The sequence below is a fragment of the Anguilla rostrata genome, chromosome 15, assembly GCF_018555375.3.
Source record: "Anguilla rostrata isolate EN2019 chromosome 15, ASM1855537v3, whole genome shotgun sequence".
NCBI classification, from domain to species: domain Eukaryota; kingdom Metazoa; phylum Chordata; class Actinopteri; order Anguilliformes; family Anguillidae; genus Anguilla; species Anguilla rostrata.
The window spans coordinates 29,272,772-29,285,671 of record NC_057947.1 but is presented as its reverse complement, the minus strand read 5'-3'; the positions used below and the strand labels follow the sequence as shown (position 1 = coordinate 29,285,671).

Here is a 12,900-nt window from a genome sequence, read left to right as displayed (position 1 = left end):
ATTGCGGTGGACATTTTGAAGTCTGTATGCTCCTAAATTTAACCAGGATCCAGATGCTTTATTTGATTCCTGTGAAATTAACATTATATTACATTACAGGCGTTTAGCAGATGCTTTTATCCAGAGCGACTTAAACATCTTTTTCAGAGAATTTACATTGCATCCATTTATACAGCTGGATAGATACTGAAGCAATGCAGTTTTAAGTACCGTGCTCAAGGGTACAATGGTGGTGGGAATCAAACCCGTGACCTTTAGGTTACAAGGCCAGTTCCTTACCCATTGTACTGCACTGCCACCCAGCATTCGCTGACAGCACAGAGTAGAATCGGCATGCAGAAACGTGACACTGAAACAGTGCCTCAGAGAAGACACGCCTCCTACAGATCTTTGCATTTTTATTTTCGCTCAATCCTGTGATGAGTTTCTTAGATTAATAACTCTCTCGAATGTCATCGCCTTCTCATCGAATCCTCCCAAGCGTGACGGCTTGCAGGTCTTGCGCAACGCGTTCAGGTTGGGTAAACGGCAGTTCAGCGTTTCACAAGCCCTCAATCCCAAGGGACACCAGAAATTCAATTTATGAATGCACACTTTGCATATTCAAATGCGGTTATTCCCTCTGTTGGCTTTTTAGTCATTAGCCTGTTTGCTTTTTAGGTTCCCCTGCAAAATATAAAGACCTAATTTTCACACATGTCCATAAATGAGACTTCATAGGAAGCATGTGAATGTGGCATAGTTTTGGCTTTTGTTTCATCTGAACATGAATGGCATATTGTAGCATATTTTCCCTTCTCCGCGGAGCATGTCATCTGGGCCGATTACCATCTCTTGTCTCATAAAAGTATGTGCTTTGGCTCACATGGTTATCCATTAGTGGGGCCAATAGGTATCAGTTAACCTTAAATTGGTCCCATGATGCTAAAATGGAACCTTTATTCTTTGTTTAGAACATTTGTACATGCATAGTTTTGTGTCCGTTACATTTTCAGAACATGAAATTGGGTTAGCTATGTTAGCTGTGAAAACCGGTTGGCTGTGTTAGCTGCAGTGTAGCTGTGAAAAAGGGTTAGCTATGTTAGCTGCAGTGTAGTATAATGGTTGAGAAACTTTGATCTTGGTTTCGACTGGGGCACTGACATTGTTTCCTTAAGCCAAGGCACTTAACAACAGTTGATCCAGTAAAATATCCAGCTTGTATTAGAGCCCGACCGATGCCAGATTTTTGGGTCCGATGCCGATCTCGATTTTGGAGAGTCCTAGCCCACCGATTACCGATGTTTTGACCAATATTTTGTCAAAAATTGCAACATTTTCAAATCAATTTGAAAAACGTATATTTTATTAAAGTTTCTATATTTAAGAACATTTAACTTGTAAGCAAACAAATAAAAATAAACACACAAAGAACTTTTTAGATTAAAAAATGTAAAAGATTATATTAAATTAAATATATATATATATATATATATATATATAAACACCATCTTTAAGTGTGTGAAATCAAAATAACTCCACACCTTGCTTTTACTCCTTTCTTTTCCAGCCATCTACAAAAAATTAATTTAAAAAAATCAGTTTTCCAGTTTCAAACATTTATTTTTATAAATGTTATTATTATTGTTGTTGTTATTAATTTGTTGTTATTATTGTTATATTATTATTTTCTTATTTTATTCCTACTACATGATCTCAAAGAGTAAGACTTTATCTAGCGAGCTTCCCTGTCCATAGGAATTTGGTGGTGAAAATAACTACAATGCGCTCTGACACTCGCTTGCAATAACGCATTAGCTATTGACACAGCCTCATTATTTCTTATTATATATTCTCAGTAAGTTAAATGAATTATATTTTCTTATTTTATTTCTACTACAAGAGTAAGACATTATCTAGCGGAGCTAATGAGTGAATCATGTGTAACGTTAGATGAAATTAAATTGACTGGATGAAATACGTGAAAAAACTACAATGCGCTTTCGTGCAGGTTACCCGCGCTAACTGTTGGTTGATTCACTTCTCCAACAGCAATCCTTCTCTCATGTTATCACGACAAAGCTAGATAACATGGCTTAAAATGATCCACGTTAGAAGTGTTTTATCGGCGTTTTTACTGTCTGGTTAGCTTGTTACGATGACGTGTGACTAGATGACACACTCGCTTGCAATAACGCGTTGGCTATCGACACAGCATCATATAGTAGCTAATATCTCAGATAAGAAAACGAATGTGTGATGCATTCAATCACCATTTTATTTTGGCTGGTTATTTATTTGAGAATACAGCGATGTCCTCTGGAAATGTAGATCCTACGCTGCTTATGTGCTCACTGCCACTTCATAAAGGCTTGCTAGCCAGCTAGCTTGCTAAAGTGAACCAAATATGTTAGCTAGCTCGCTCGCTTGATAATGAGGATTGATAAACATATAGTGGTCGTATAAACGCATTTAATTAAAAACTTTCACTAAATATACATACCTTTATTTCGGCAATCGAATCTGTGCAGACAAGTCTTGCGGTGGAGAATATTGGATGAGGCACGAGTGACAAACGTCTTATTACAAAAGTAGCGCGTCAGCTGCTGCAGTTCACACTTGTATTAGCGCTCCCTATACTGGATAATTCTAGTAAATAGCAATTACAACGTTCGAACAGACAAGTACAGATAAATAATCAATGTTTTTTTTTTGTTTATTATACTTATTTAAAAATCGGGACACATCGGCTGCATAACTACCGATCCCGATGTCGTCAAAAAAGTCAAATAATGGCCGATATATCGGCCAAACCGATATATCGGTCGGGCTCTAGCTTGTATAAATGGGTTTTTTTAGCGAACGTTGTAATCTGGAATTTTATCTGAATAAAAGCATTTGCTTGATTCTAAAATGCAATGGGATGTTAGCTGAGTCTGACACACCTTGTAATAGTTTGGCTGTTGTTTTCCTTGTGAGAGCTAACTTTTCATGTGACTGCACATCTCTCTGGCAAGGCTGTGTGAAAGGGCTTGCTGTCCATGCTAGCAGAGTTTGCGGTTAGCCTCTGCTTTCCCGTAGAAAGTCCAGATGGGTCTCATTTGCTTTCTCTCTGTATAGGCGGTCATATGTGTGGTTTTACCGCGTAGTCTGCGTTCTATGTCTATGTTTTTTGGGCCGTGTTTTTCTTTTTTTCGTAAATTTTAACCGCTGTTTTGCTTGTTTGTTATTGTTAAATCACACACCGAATGTTAATAAATACATTTTTAGCATTTATTCTTATTGACACTCATGTTCCATCCATTAAAAATAATTTTTTAAGGCAATTTTTCAAAGAAAAGGCAAAGCAATTTAGAGCAGAAAACTGGTTAGATTGAGTATAGACCTACGCCGAGTACAGTGTTCTGTCATAACTATTTCATTGTCGTTTATGTCTCCCCTCCCCTCATAGCTGCGGGGGCGGGGGGGGGGGGTAAAGTGGTGAGGTGGCACTTACAGGAGATCTGATTAAATGCCAAAAAAAACGAAGGATTTGTTATCTTGGGCATATCACTGCTTAACCTTCAAGAAGGAGAATTTGGCAGAACTCCAGAGAGTGTTTTTCGCATTTTATCAATTGCGGTTTGGTTTTTTTGGGTGGGGCACGTCATTTTTGAGCAAACAATTTTCACCCTAAAGAGAAAAAAAAAAGAAAAGAAAGAAAGAAATATTGCAAATGCCCGTGATGGGTTTGATATATTCAGTTGTCCTTACTTGCACTTGTGTCTCAGGAATTCTCACTTCGGCGGCTGCGAAACCGTTGCTTTGCTTGCCGTGAAGTCGAGAAAGTTAAATAAGGACATTGGAAGCGAGAGTTTATTTCTGCGTGTTTACTCCCCTCTCTGTATCGTGTACACTTTCCAGTGCCGGTTTTCTGCAGCAGTAACTTATTTCTCGCTACGCAGTCAGAAGTCGTTGTGCACCGTCTTTTGTGTAACTCCCGCTGTAACACTGAGCACAGGCTTTATCGATCCGTGGGGCTGCTGCGACTTCTCAATGTCACTGAATACGTCGGCGCTGTAAAAGGCTTAGATTTGCATATTCGTGATGAACGTCTTTCTTCGAAGCTGGTAGTGGTGCGGAGCTTTAACGGCAGAAATCAATGTTGGTTACTTGTGTCAAAGTAGATATCGTTGCCATTGGTTACAGTGTTTGTGTCACTGATATGTTATGTTAGTTTTTCATGTTCAGCCCAATGAACTTAGTCACCTCTTTATGGTGCTCTACTGCGGATATGTAGGTGTAGCTTAGAGGCTCATGCATACTGCAATCTGTGCTAATGCAAAAGGGCTAGCGAAACCGGAACTGCAGCGGGATGAGTGTACAATGTACAATCAAAAGCGTCTGGCCACCCCTTTGTCTGGGGCTGTTTTTCATGGTTTGGGCTAGGCCTCGTATGGGGCGAAGTGTCGTTTGTATCAGGTGAGGCGATACGTACCGGGGCCTAATTTGTGTTCTCCTTGGTTTAAAGTGACGGAAGAATGTAGCTTGGTTTTAGCAACAATTGGTCGCAAACAACCCATTAATGTTACACCATTGTCCGTGTGTTAGAGTATTTGATAAATGGAAGATTATGGACCATTAAACATGAAGTAGCATCCCAATTTCTGTTGGTTCCAGCTCACACACATTACATCATTACTTTGTCAAAATGCAAATACAGAATTTGAACAACCCAATCTCTATCTATGTTGGATGCTAATTAAAGCAGGCTACCATAATTTGGTGCACTGGGCTCAGAAAGTTATTCATTTTTGGGCTTACACTTAAAGAGCATTTGCCCGTTTCGTCGGTTGTTTACTGAAGGGCCCCACATCCGCCTAAAGCAGCAGCATTTTATCGCTGCAAAATGCCATCCCTTTAAAAATTCTGAAGTCAAGTGCTTTTTTGGTAAAATAGCATCTGTTTCTGCAAACATTTGAAGCAGCACTTCATAGGATTAATCATCAGCGTGCCCTGCTGGGCAAGGCTGGCCACAGCTGAACCAAAGCTTCATCTCATTTATTTATTTATTAAGTTGTTTTTTACTTAAATGTCATTCTCTTTACGTAAATAAATGCAGTCGTTACAGGGGTTTTTTTTAGAACTGTGTTGGGATTGGTTGTCGCTGTAAATGGTGTCAGATAAGATGTGACTGGGAGTAAATGTGCTTTTATGTGCTTTTTTGTTTTACTTTGGTTGTGAATTCACTTCATACAACTATATAGGCTACATATAGTTATAGATAGTGGTATAAATCATGATTTATGATGTTTTGAGACATTATAGATAATCTTAGAAGTGGGTCAACAAATTGTTTTTGTATTTTTATTTGTATCCCTAGATATAGTTTTAAACTCTTCGACAGGTGGTGTACTGTGTGGTGTTGGCTACTGCCAGAGTTTTTCTAGCACGTCCTTTTTTACAGACACCGGTGTAAACCTTTCATAAAGGAGGGAAAAAGGTCAGCTATTTAGGGTCAGACTGAATGACAGTTGGATCAGCTTCCCCAAAAAGTTTAGCCTCTGCCCTGTAAATGTAAGATATGATGTGTAAGAATGTAAGCGTTGTGTAGCTGGCCCCTGATATTGTTGTACATTGCCCAGCTGTTAAATTAAATGATGGCAAATTGATGCTTTGAGGTTTTGGAGAGGAAGGTTGCCTGCTGCATTTCCTGGAATTTACTACTGTAGGTTCCCTCTTCCCCTGTCTAGGCCAGTGCAGCCCTCCTCAGCTGATGCCCACTCAGGACAGAGAAGGTAGGCACGCCGTGCTGATGCCCGGGAAGCTGGTACATTTTTAAGGCTGCTCTTGAGGATGCTCCTGAGCAGTAGCAAGGGTCTAGTGCACCTGGATCCCAAATATAATGTTGACATCATTTAAAAAACAACAAAAAAAAAACATTTTTTATTAAACCCCATTGAGATCGAAATCTCTCTTGCAAGGGGGTGGGGGGGTGGGGACCTGACATGAAACACAAAGTTACAAAGACACTACAACTGTATTTGAATTTGTAGTCTGAAGTTGGTCTGAAGTGCTTTTTTGTTGCTGAAGAGCTGCAGCAGTCTACCTTGCTTCTGAATTCTCCACTGAAATGTGCTGATTTTCCTGTGCTGTCGTCTTGCATGCTCTTTCAAGCTCGCCCTCTTTCGTTTCATCGGCTTCGAAAGTCAACAGTTCCAATGCCGCGCGCGCGCAGGCTACACGTGGGCTGTTTGACCATCGGTCTGAGGGACGCTGTCCTGAGTCATTGTGCGTGTGTGGCTTTCACAGACAGGGTAGCGAGGATTGAAGTCCGAAAAGCTGGAAACTAGACAAACCAGACTGTAGATTGTTGTCAAGGTAACCGACCTGCCACGAGCGGGAGTTTTCATTGGCTCATTATTACTCCGTTTGATATCTTTTGGCCTGATGCGCAATAGGGCATGTGTGTGTGTGCCTGCGTATGTGCGTGAAGAGTAAAGCATTAGAGTGCATTTCAAAGCTCTAAGATGGTCATTCAGTTCATTCACCACAAAAGATTTTTTTAAAAACAACGATTTCTGTAAGCATCGTCTATAATACCAGGCTTGTGCTTTTGCTGATATATACTATAGTACATTAGTAGTTATGGTACAGTTACCCATAATGTTTCGTATTCTTCTCTTCCCCTTCCTCTTCCTGGCCTGTAATTTTTCGTATTCTTCTCTTCCTCTTCCTGAGCAGTGCATGAGCTCTGTCTCCATATGCTTGGAGAAGAACTTAAATGACCCCGCTCCCCCCCCCCCCCTCCCATTAGGCTCCCCCGCCCCCACCAGGAACTCGCCACCCAGAATGAGTGCTGCTATGTAAACTTGGCAGCATGACAACGCCGGAGACTTCAAGGCCGAAGGGGCGGAGTCAGGCTTTGGAATGCCGTTACTAGGCTGCAGCGGGGCCTCTGGTCTCTGGCACTGTGGGAGAGTGTCCGGGGCCTGGGGCTTAAAGAGACACTCCAGCCAATTTTTACAGGACTCTCAAAAGTTTTTACAGGACTCTCCCAAGTTTGTTCAGAACAAGCGTGCTTGTATTGCTGATTATTAAAACCTTGTTTTTGAGGGGGTGGTGTTTGGCAATTTAAATTTTGAGACATCGCAAATTTTTTTTTTTGTTTTTGTTAAGAGTTTTAATTCATTATTTTTTTTTCTATTTTCTTGTAAAAATAACAGACAGTAAGTCTGGTGGCAGTGTAGCATAATGGCTAAGGATTTGGTCTTGTAACCTAAAGGTCGCTGGTTCGATACCCCGATAGGACACTGCCATTGTACCCTTGAGCAAGGTACTTAACCTGCATTGCTTCAGTATATATCCAACTGTATAATTGGATACAGTGTAAGTCGCTCTGGATAAGAGCATCTGCTGAATGCCTGTAAGGTATTAGGTTTTAGTCAGTCATTAGCCTTATTGCTACATGTGACTGAAAAGGCAAAAAAAAATGTATATATATATTTTTTTTGATTGTATAAAAAAAACTTAAATTGTTGTTTTCTCAGCCTGGATACCTGATAATCTTGTAAAATAATATATATTCAGATATTAGATATGATTTGCATAGTTTAGCAGTATTACAGTGGCTCTTATACTGGTAAATTTCATGTGGTCCTCCACCAATGGCTGCTCAGTATTAAATGGTTTTCCTGTATCCTTGGAGAAGGTTATGTCAGAGTTTCTATTACAAGGAAATGTGTGTGTGGCTCGAGTAATGGCTACCAGCCTGCCAAGAACCTATGGTAGCTGGCTGTATGACCAAAGTTACATAAGCACCTCCATACCAGGTTGTGTGCAGTCCCGCTCAGTTCCACCACTATTGCAGGCTGTCTCGGTATTAGCTGTTTCTTTTCATTGCCAACTTGTGCAGATCTGGTAATGAAATTCTTGTTTCATGAATATAAATAAGATGATTTTGATTGGAACGGAGATGATGGATAGCTTAGCCAGTCCTTGCGCAGCCCTGTTTTGCCTGCTTCTTAAGCTCTAGTTTTTGTGCGTTTGTTGAGGCGGTGGTTATTGCTGCTTTGAGTCGGTGAGGCCCATGGGCCCCGCACGGGTTTGCTGTGGGATCTACAGACCGGAGCTTCGTCAGGACCGCAGCTCGGCTGTATTTACCCTGGGTCGTGTGCAGGGGGAAGAGTACCTGATATTTCGTCAGTGGAGAATGATGGCAGGGAGTGCCTTTTTATCTGCCAGGGCCAGGGTCAAGTTCAGGTTTTATTTGACATGTTTAACACGTACTAGCACTTCTCACAAAATAAAAAAAGTAAAAAGATCACAATAGAAGTATATAAATCACCATATAATATAAGTAGCCTATAAGAAGAAGAAATAGCAGTAAAGTGGCTGTGCAGTAAATTGCCTAAGTATGTCAGTGGTCCAGTAAAGTTGCTGTGCAGTGAATAGCCTAAGGCTGTCAGTAGTCCAGTAAAGTGGCTGGTGCAGTGAGGCTGTCAGTAGTCCAGTAAAGTGGCTGGTGCAGTGAGGCTGTCAGTAGTCCAGTAAAGTGGCTGGTGCAGTGAGGCTGTCAGTGTCCAGTAAAGTGCTGGTGCAGTGAGGCTGTCAGTGAGTCCAGTAAAGTAGCTGTGCGTAGCTGTCAGAGTCCAGTGAAGGTGGTGGTGCATGGGCTGTCAGTCCCTAGAACAGAAAGTGGCTGGTCTGACTGTCTAGTCCAGTAAAGTGGTGAGTGCAGTGAGGATGTCAGTAGTCCAGTAAAGTGGCTGGTGCAGTGAGGCTGTCAGTAGTCCAGTAAAGTGGTGAGTGCAGTGAGGATGTCAGTGGTCCAGTAAAGTGGCTGGTGCAGTGAGGCTGTCAGTAGTCCAGTAAAGTGGCTGGTGTAGTGAGGCTGTCAGTGGTCCAGTAAAGTGGCTGGTGCAGTGAGGCTGTCAGTAGTCCAGTAAAGTGGCTGGTGTAGTGAGGCTGTCAGTGGTCCAGTAAAGTGGCTGGTGCAGTGAGGCTGTCAGTAGTCCAGTAAAGTGGCTGGTGTAGTGAGGCTGTCAGTAGTCCAGTAAAGTGGCTGATGCAGTGAGGCTGTCAGTAGTCCAGTAAAGTGGCTGGTGCAGTGAGGCTGTCAGTAGTCCAGTAAAGTGGCTGGTGCAGTGAGGCTGTCAGTAGTCCAGTAAAGTGGCTGGTGCAGTGAGGCTGTCAGTAGTCCAGTAAAGTGGCTGGTGCAGTGAGGCTGTCAGTAGTCCAGTAAAGTGGCTGGTGCAGTGAGGCTGTCAGTAGTCCAGTAAAGTGGCTGGTGCAGTGAGGCTGTCAGTAGTCCAGTAAAGTGGCTGGCGCAGTGGGGCTGTCAGTGGTCCAGTAAAGTAGCGCGTGCGGTCAGTGGAGGTGGTGGGCACACAGGGCTGTTCGCGTTCCTCTGAGAAGAGGAACAGCGGGTCTTTGAACTGTTCTTTCAGTGTCCTTCGCTGTTCCTTTCCCAGTCTGTGCTCTTCCAATAGGACAGAAATCCCCTTCTCTACAGGTGTGTTACCCTGTCCCCTGTCTGGCAGCTCAGATGCTAGCAATGCTTAAATCAGTATGGTGACTGGGATGGTTATTCTTGCCTGTCCTAGTGTATTTAAAGTTGTTTTTAAAATGCTCTAATTGTCAATGTGGCCTTGGTTTTGAACTCACTCATGGCTCTCCTTTGACTGAAGCTACATTAGAGGAAGAAAAAAGAATTTAAAATGTTGATATATAATCCCCTAAGCGTATTAATTCATCAAAATGACAGCATATGGGACCTGATTAGTATCACAATACTAAACCTATGGTTTTTATTACTTAATCAGATTTGAATGGATTTGTATGAAAATAGATTACCGTGTCTAGACGGTTGATTATTGTAATTTTCATAACCAGAATTTACTTCCCATAGTTATACATGCTCTAAAACAGTCTGTCTGTAAAAAGCTGTTTAACTGTGAAGGTGGGAACATTTGCGAGCAGTAACAGTTTCACTGAGAATTGGTGCAGATGTTTGGTGTAAATATTTTCTGATGGCATTATTTAAAAAATGATCACACCTGTGTTCCTGTACCATCTGTGTTTGTGCTTTTATCTGTCTACTGTTCTCTGTCTTTCTCTTGCCAAAGGTAGATGGATATATAGATGCACAAATGAAAGAGTAAATGAATTGAATAACCCTTTGGAGTTTGGAATGCTAGATAAAGGTGTTCAGTCAATGGAAAGAAGTATGGCTGGCCTGTGAGCAGTGGTGTTAGGATTTCTGGTCCTTTATATACATCTGGAGGCTTTCCAGAGCTAGCGTGTTTCCCTACAGAGCAGCACTGCTAACAGAGCTAGCAGAGTAGCACTGCTAACAGAGCCAGCAGAGTAGCACTGCTAACAGAGCTAACGCGTTTCCCTACAGAGCAGCACTGCTGACAGAGCCAGCAGAGTAGCACTGCTAACAGAGCTAACGCGTTTCCCTACAGAGCAGCACTGCTGACAGAGCCAACAGAGTAGCAGTACTCGCCGAGCCAGCAGAGTAGCACTGCTAACAGAGCTAGCGCGTTTCCCTGCAGAACAGCACTGCTAACAGAGCCAACAGAGTAGCACTGCTAACAGAGCTAACGCGTTTCCCTACAGAGCAGCACTGCTAACAGAGCCAGCAGAGTAGCACTGCCAACAGGACCAGTGCGTTTCCTTGCAGAGTAGCACTGCTAACAGAGCTAGCGTGTTTCCCTGCAGAACAGTACTGCTAGCAGAGCCTAGCGGAGTAGCACTGCTAATAGAGCTAACGCGTTTCCCTGCAGAACAGTACTGCGAACAGAGCCAGCAGAGTAGCACTGCTAACAGTGGGAGCCTCTGCAGTGGGAGGAGGGGGCGGGGCAGGAGAGAGAGAGCGAAGGGCCAGCGGGTTCATTCCTGCTGAATGTACAGCATGTCTTGTTCCAGAGAGGGCAGCGTGAAGCAGGCAGGCTGCTCAGGGCTTCAACACCTGTTGGCTGGGTGCTGAGTGCGTGTGTGTTCTGCCTGACCGGCAGCACCCTCAGGGAAGGGGGGTGGGTTAAAGCCCCCGTGTTTTTAACCTGCAGTCATTACGCCAGCCCTGATATCAAAGTGTGGGGTGGGGGGCTGGGCGGGAAGGGGGGGGTGTTGGAGTGTTGCCACGGCAACGCTGACGGCTACTCCGCAGTGGAAGCGCGATTGTGGGAAATGAGAAGGATGGGGATCCGTGTGCCGGTCCCGCTGTCAGTCCAGGGCTTCAGAAATAAAAGGGTAAATGGTAGTTTGATGAGAGGAGCTGGTGTTTCCCCCCCCCCCTGCGCAGTAGCTGATCCCTGCTACCTCTGTGCCACCTGCGTCCTGCGGGCTGCTTTCATCTGCTGCTCTGGTTTCGTCCTCCTGGCCTGTAACCGGCGAGCTGTCGCCCCGTGTGTGTCTCCCAGGGCGATCAAGGCCTTCCAGGAGGTGCTCTACATCGACCCCTGCTTCTCTCGCGCCAAGGAGATCCACCTGCGGCTTGGGCTGATGTTCAAAGTAAACACAGACTACGAGTCAAGCCTAAAGGTAAGCCTGCGCACCTGTTCTCCCTCATCTGTCATCAGGCGTCTGTGATCAGGGGCGGGGCACACAAACCCGATCTGATTGGTTGATCTGCGGCGTTTCCGTCTTTGTTTCGTCTGGCTTCGGCGGGTCCCTGTGTGATCGCTGCCGCGGTGTCAGGAGAGTTCGCCGTTCGTTTCTTCATCTGTGAACGCGTGCGTTATCTCCTGAGCGTTCGGTTTCGGGCCCTGGCGATAAAACATTTCGGGCCCTTCTTTTAATCCACCTCAGGCACGCCCCGCGCCCCGGGGCTGCCCTTTCAGACTCTGTGCGGGGCAGACAAAAGGAAACCTTGGCCTTTTTTTTTTTTTTTTTAAATTCCATTCAGCTTTTATGCTTCTGTGTTGTGCGAAGTGAATGATCCCACAGGCGTCTCTCGCTACGCGTGCATTGTGCCCGGTGCGTCGCCGCTGGGCGTGTTCGTGAATCCGCTGGCTCGGTGTCCACTGGCTGCGCTTCATCTGGCGTTTCCCACAGAACCGTCTCTACAGAAAAGCCAGGCATCACAACGTTTCTTTTTATTTCATTTCTTTTTTTAATCATTATTATTATTTTATTATTTGTGTCCCCCCCCCCCCTCCCCCGGTGTGGGAGCGCTCCTGCGGAGGAGCCGTCTGCGCGCAGAGCCTGAGAGCGGAGAGAGAAGTCCGCGCGCGGCGCGTTTGATGCATTGTTTCCTCCCGCTCTCCTTTATCCTCCTTCAGCGCCACAAGGACAGCGGGCAATCGCCGAGAACGCTCCGTCTATATATAGACGCGGCGGCAGATGTGCGGTAGCCAGGACGTGCTCAGCACCGCCTCGCGTCCGAGGCCTTTGGGGGATGGGCTGTGAAGGCTGGTGATAGGGGTGCTGCTGATAGGGGATCTTTTCTTGCGTGGGCGTATATGCATCTGATGTGTGCCCCGAGCCACACCCGCCGATTCTGCTACAGTGGCAGTAATTAAGGAAGTGTGTTTGGCTTCACAAGCGCTGGGGAGAATGTAGGCTGTGGGTGTGCCGTTGGGTTTTCCACTGAATTGCGGATAAGAAACGGAATTAAGATAAGTAAGCACCTTAAAAAAATATATGAATTTTTTAAATTGAGGACTATAAATGCCCCTTTTAAGCTTCAAGTGAAAAAATGTATTTAACCTTTTCTTGTTGCTCATTATTGTTTTATGATCGATTCATTTAAGAATATCTTTAAGTATATGAGCTAGCGTGCGTGCGTGTGTGTGCATGTAAACGTTTGTTTGTGTGTGCCTGGATGGGCGTGTGTTTGTGCATTCACACATTTGTATGTGCTGCATGTACATGCGTGAGTGCATTTGCATGCATGCACGTTTGTGTGTGTGCGATGTACATGTACCTTTGTGTGTG

General features: G+C 44.2%; 1 protein-coding gene across 6 annotated transcripts in view; it reads left to right on the top strand.

Annotated features, from left to right (window-relative positions):
* Positions 1-12,900, top strand: part of kdm6a (lysine (K)-specific demethylase 6A) — an 84,547-nt gene that overhangs the window by 32,072 nt on the left and 39,575 nt on the right. For 4 of the 6 annotated variants that reach the window (XM_064310356.1, XM_064310355.1, XM_064310352.1 and 1 more), the window contains exons 6-7: positions 5,712-5,756; positions 11,385-11,505. In XM_064310356.1, the coding sequence (XP_064166426.1) occupies positions 5,712-5,756; positions 11,385-11,505 (166 nt within the window). The remainder of the gene's footprint in view (positions 1-5,711; positions 5,757-11,384; positions 11,506-12,900) is intronic. The other 2 variants (XM_064310357.1, XM_064310354.1) reach the window with 1 other exon arrangement.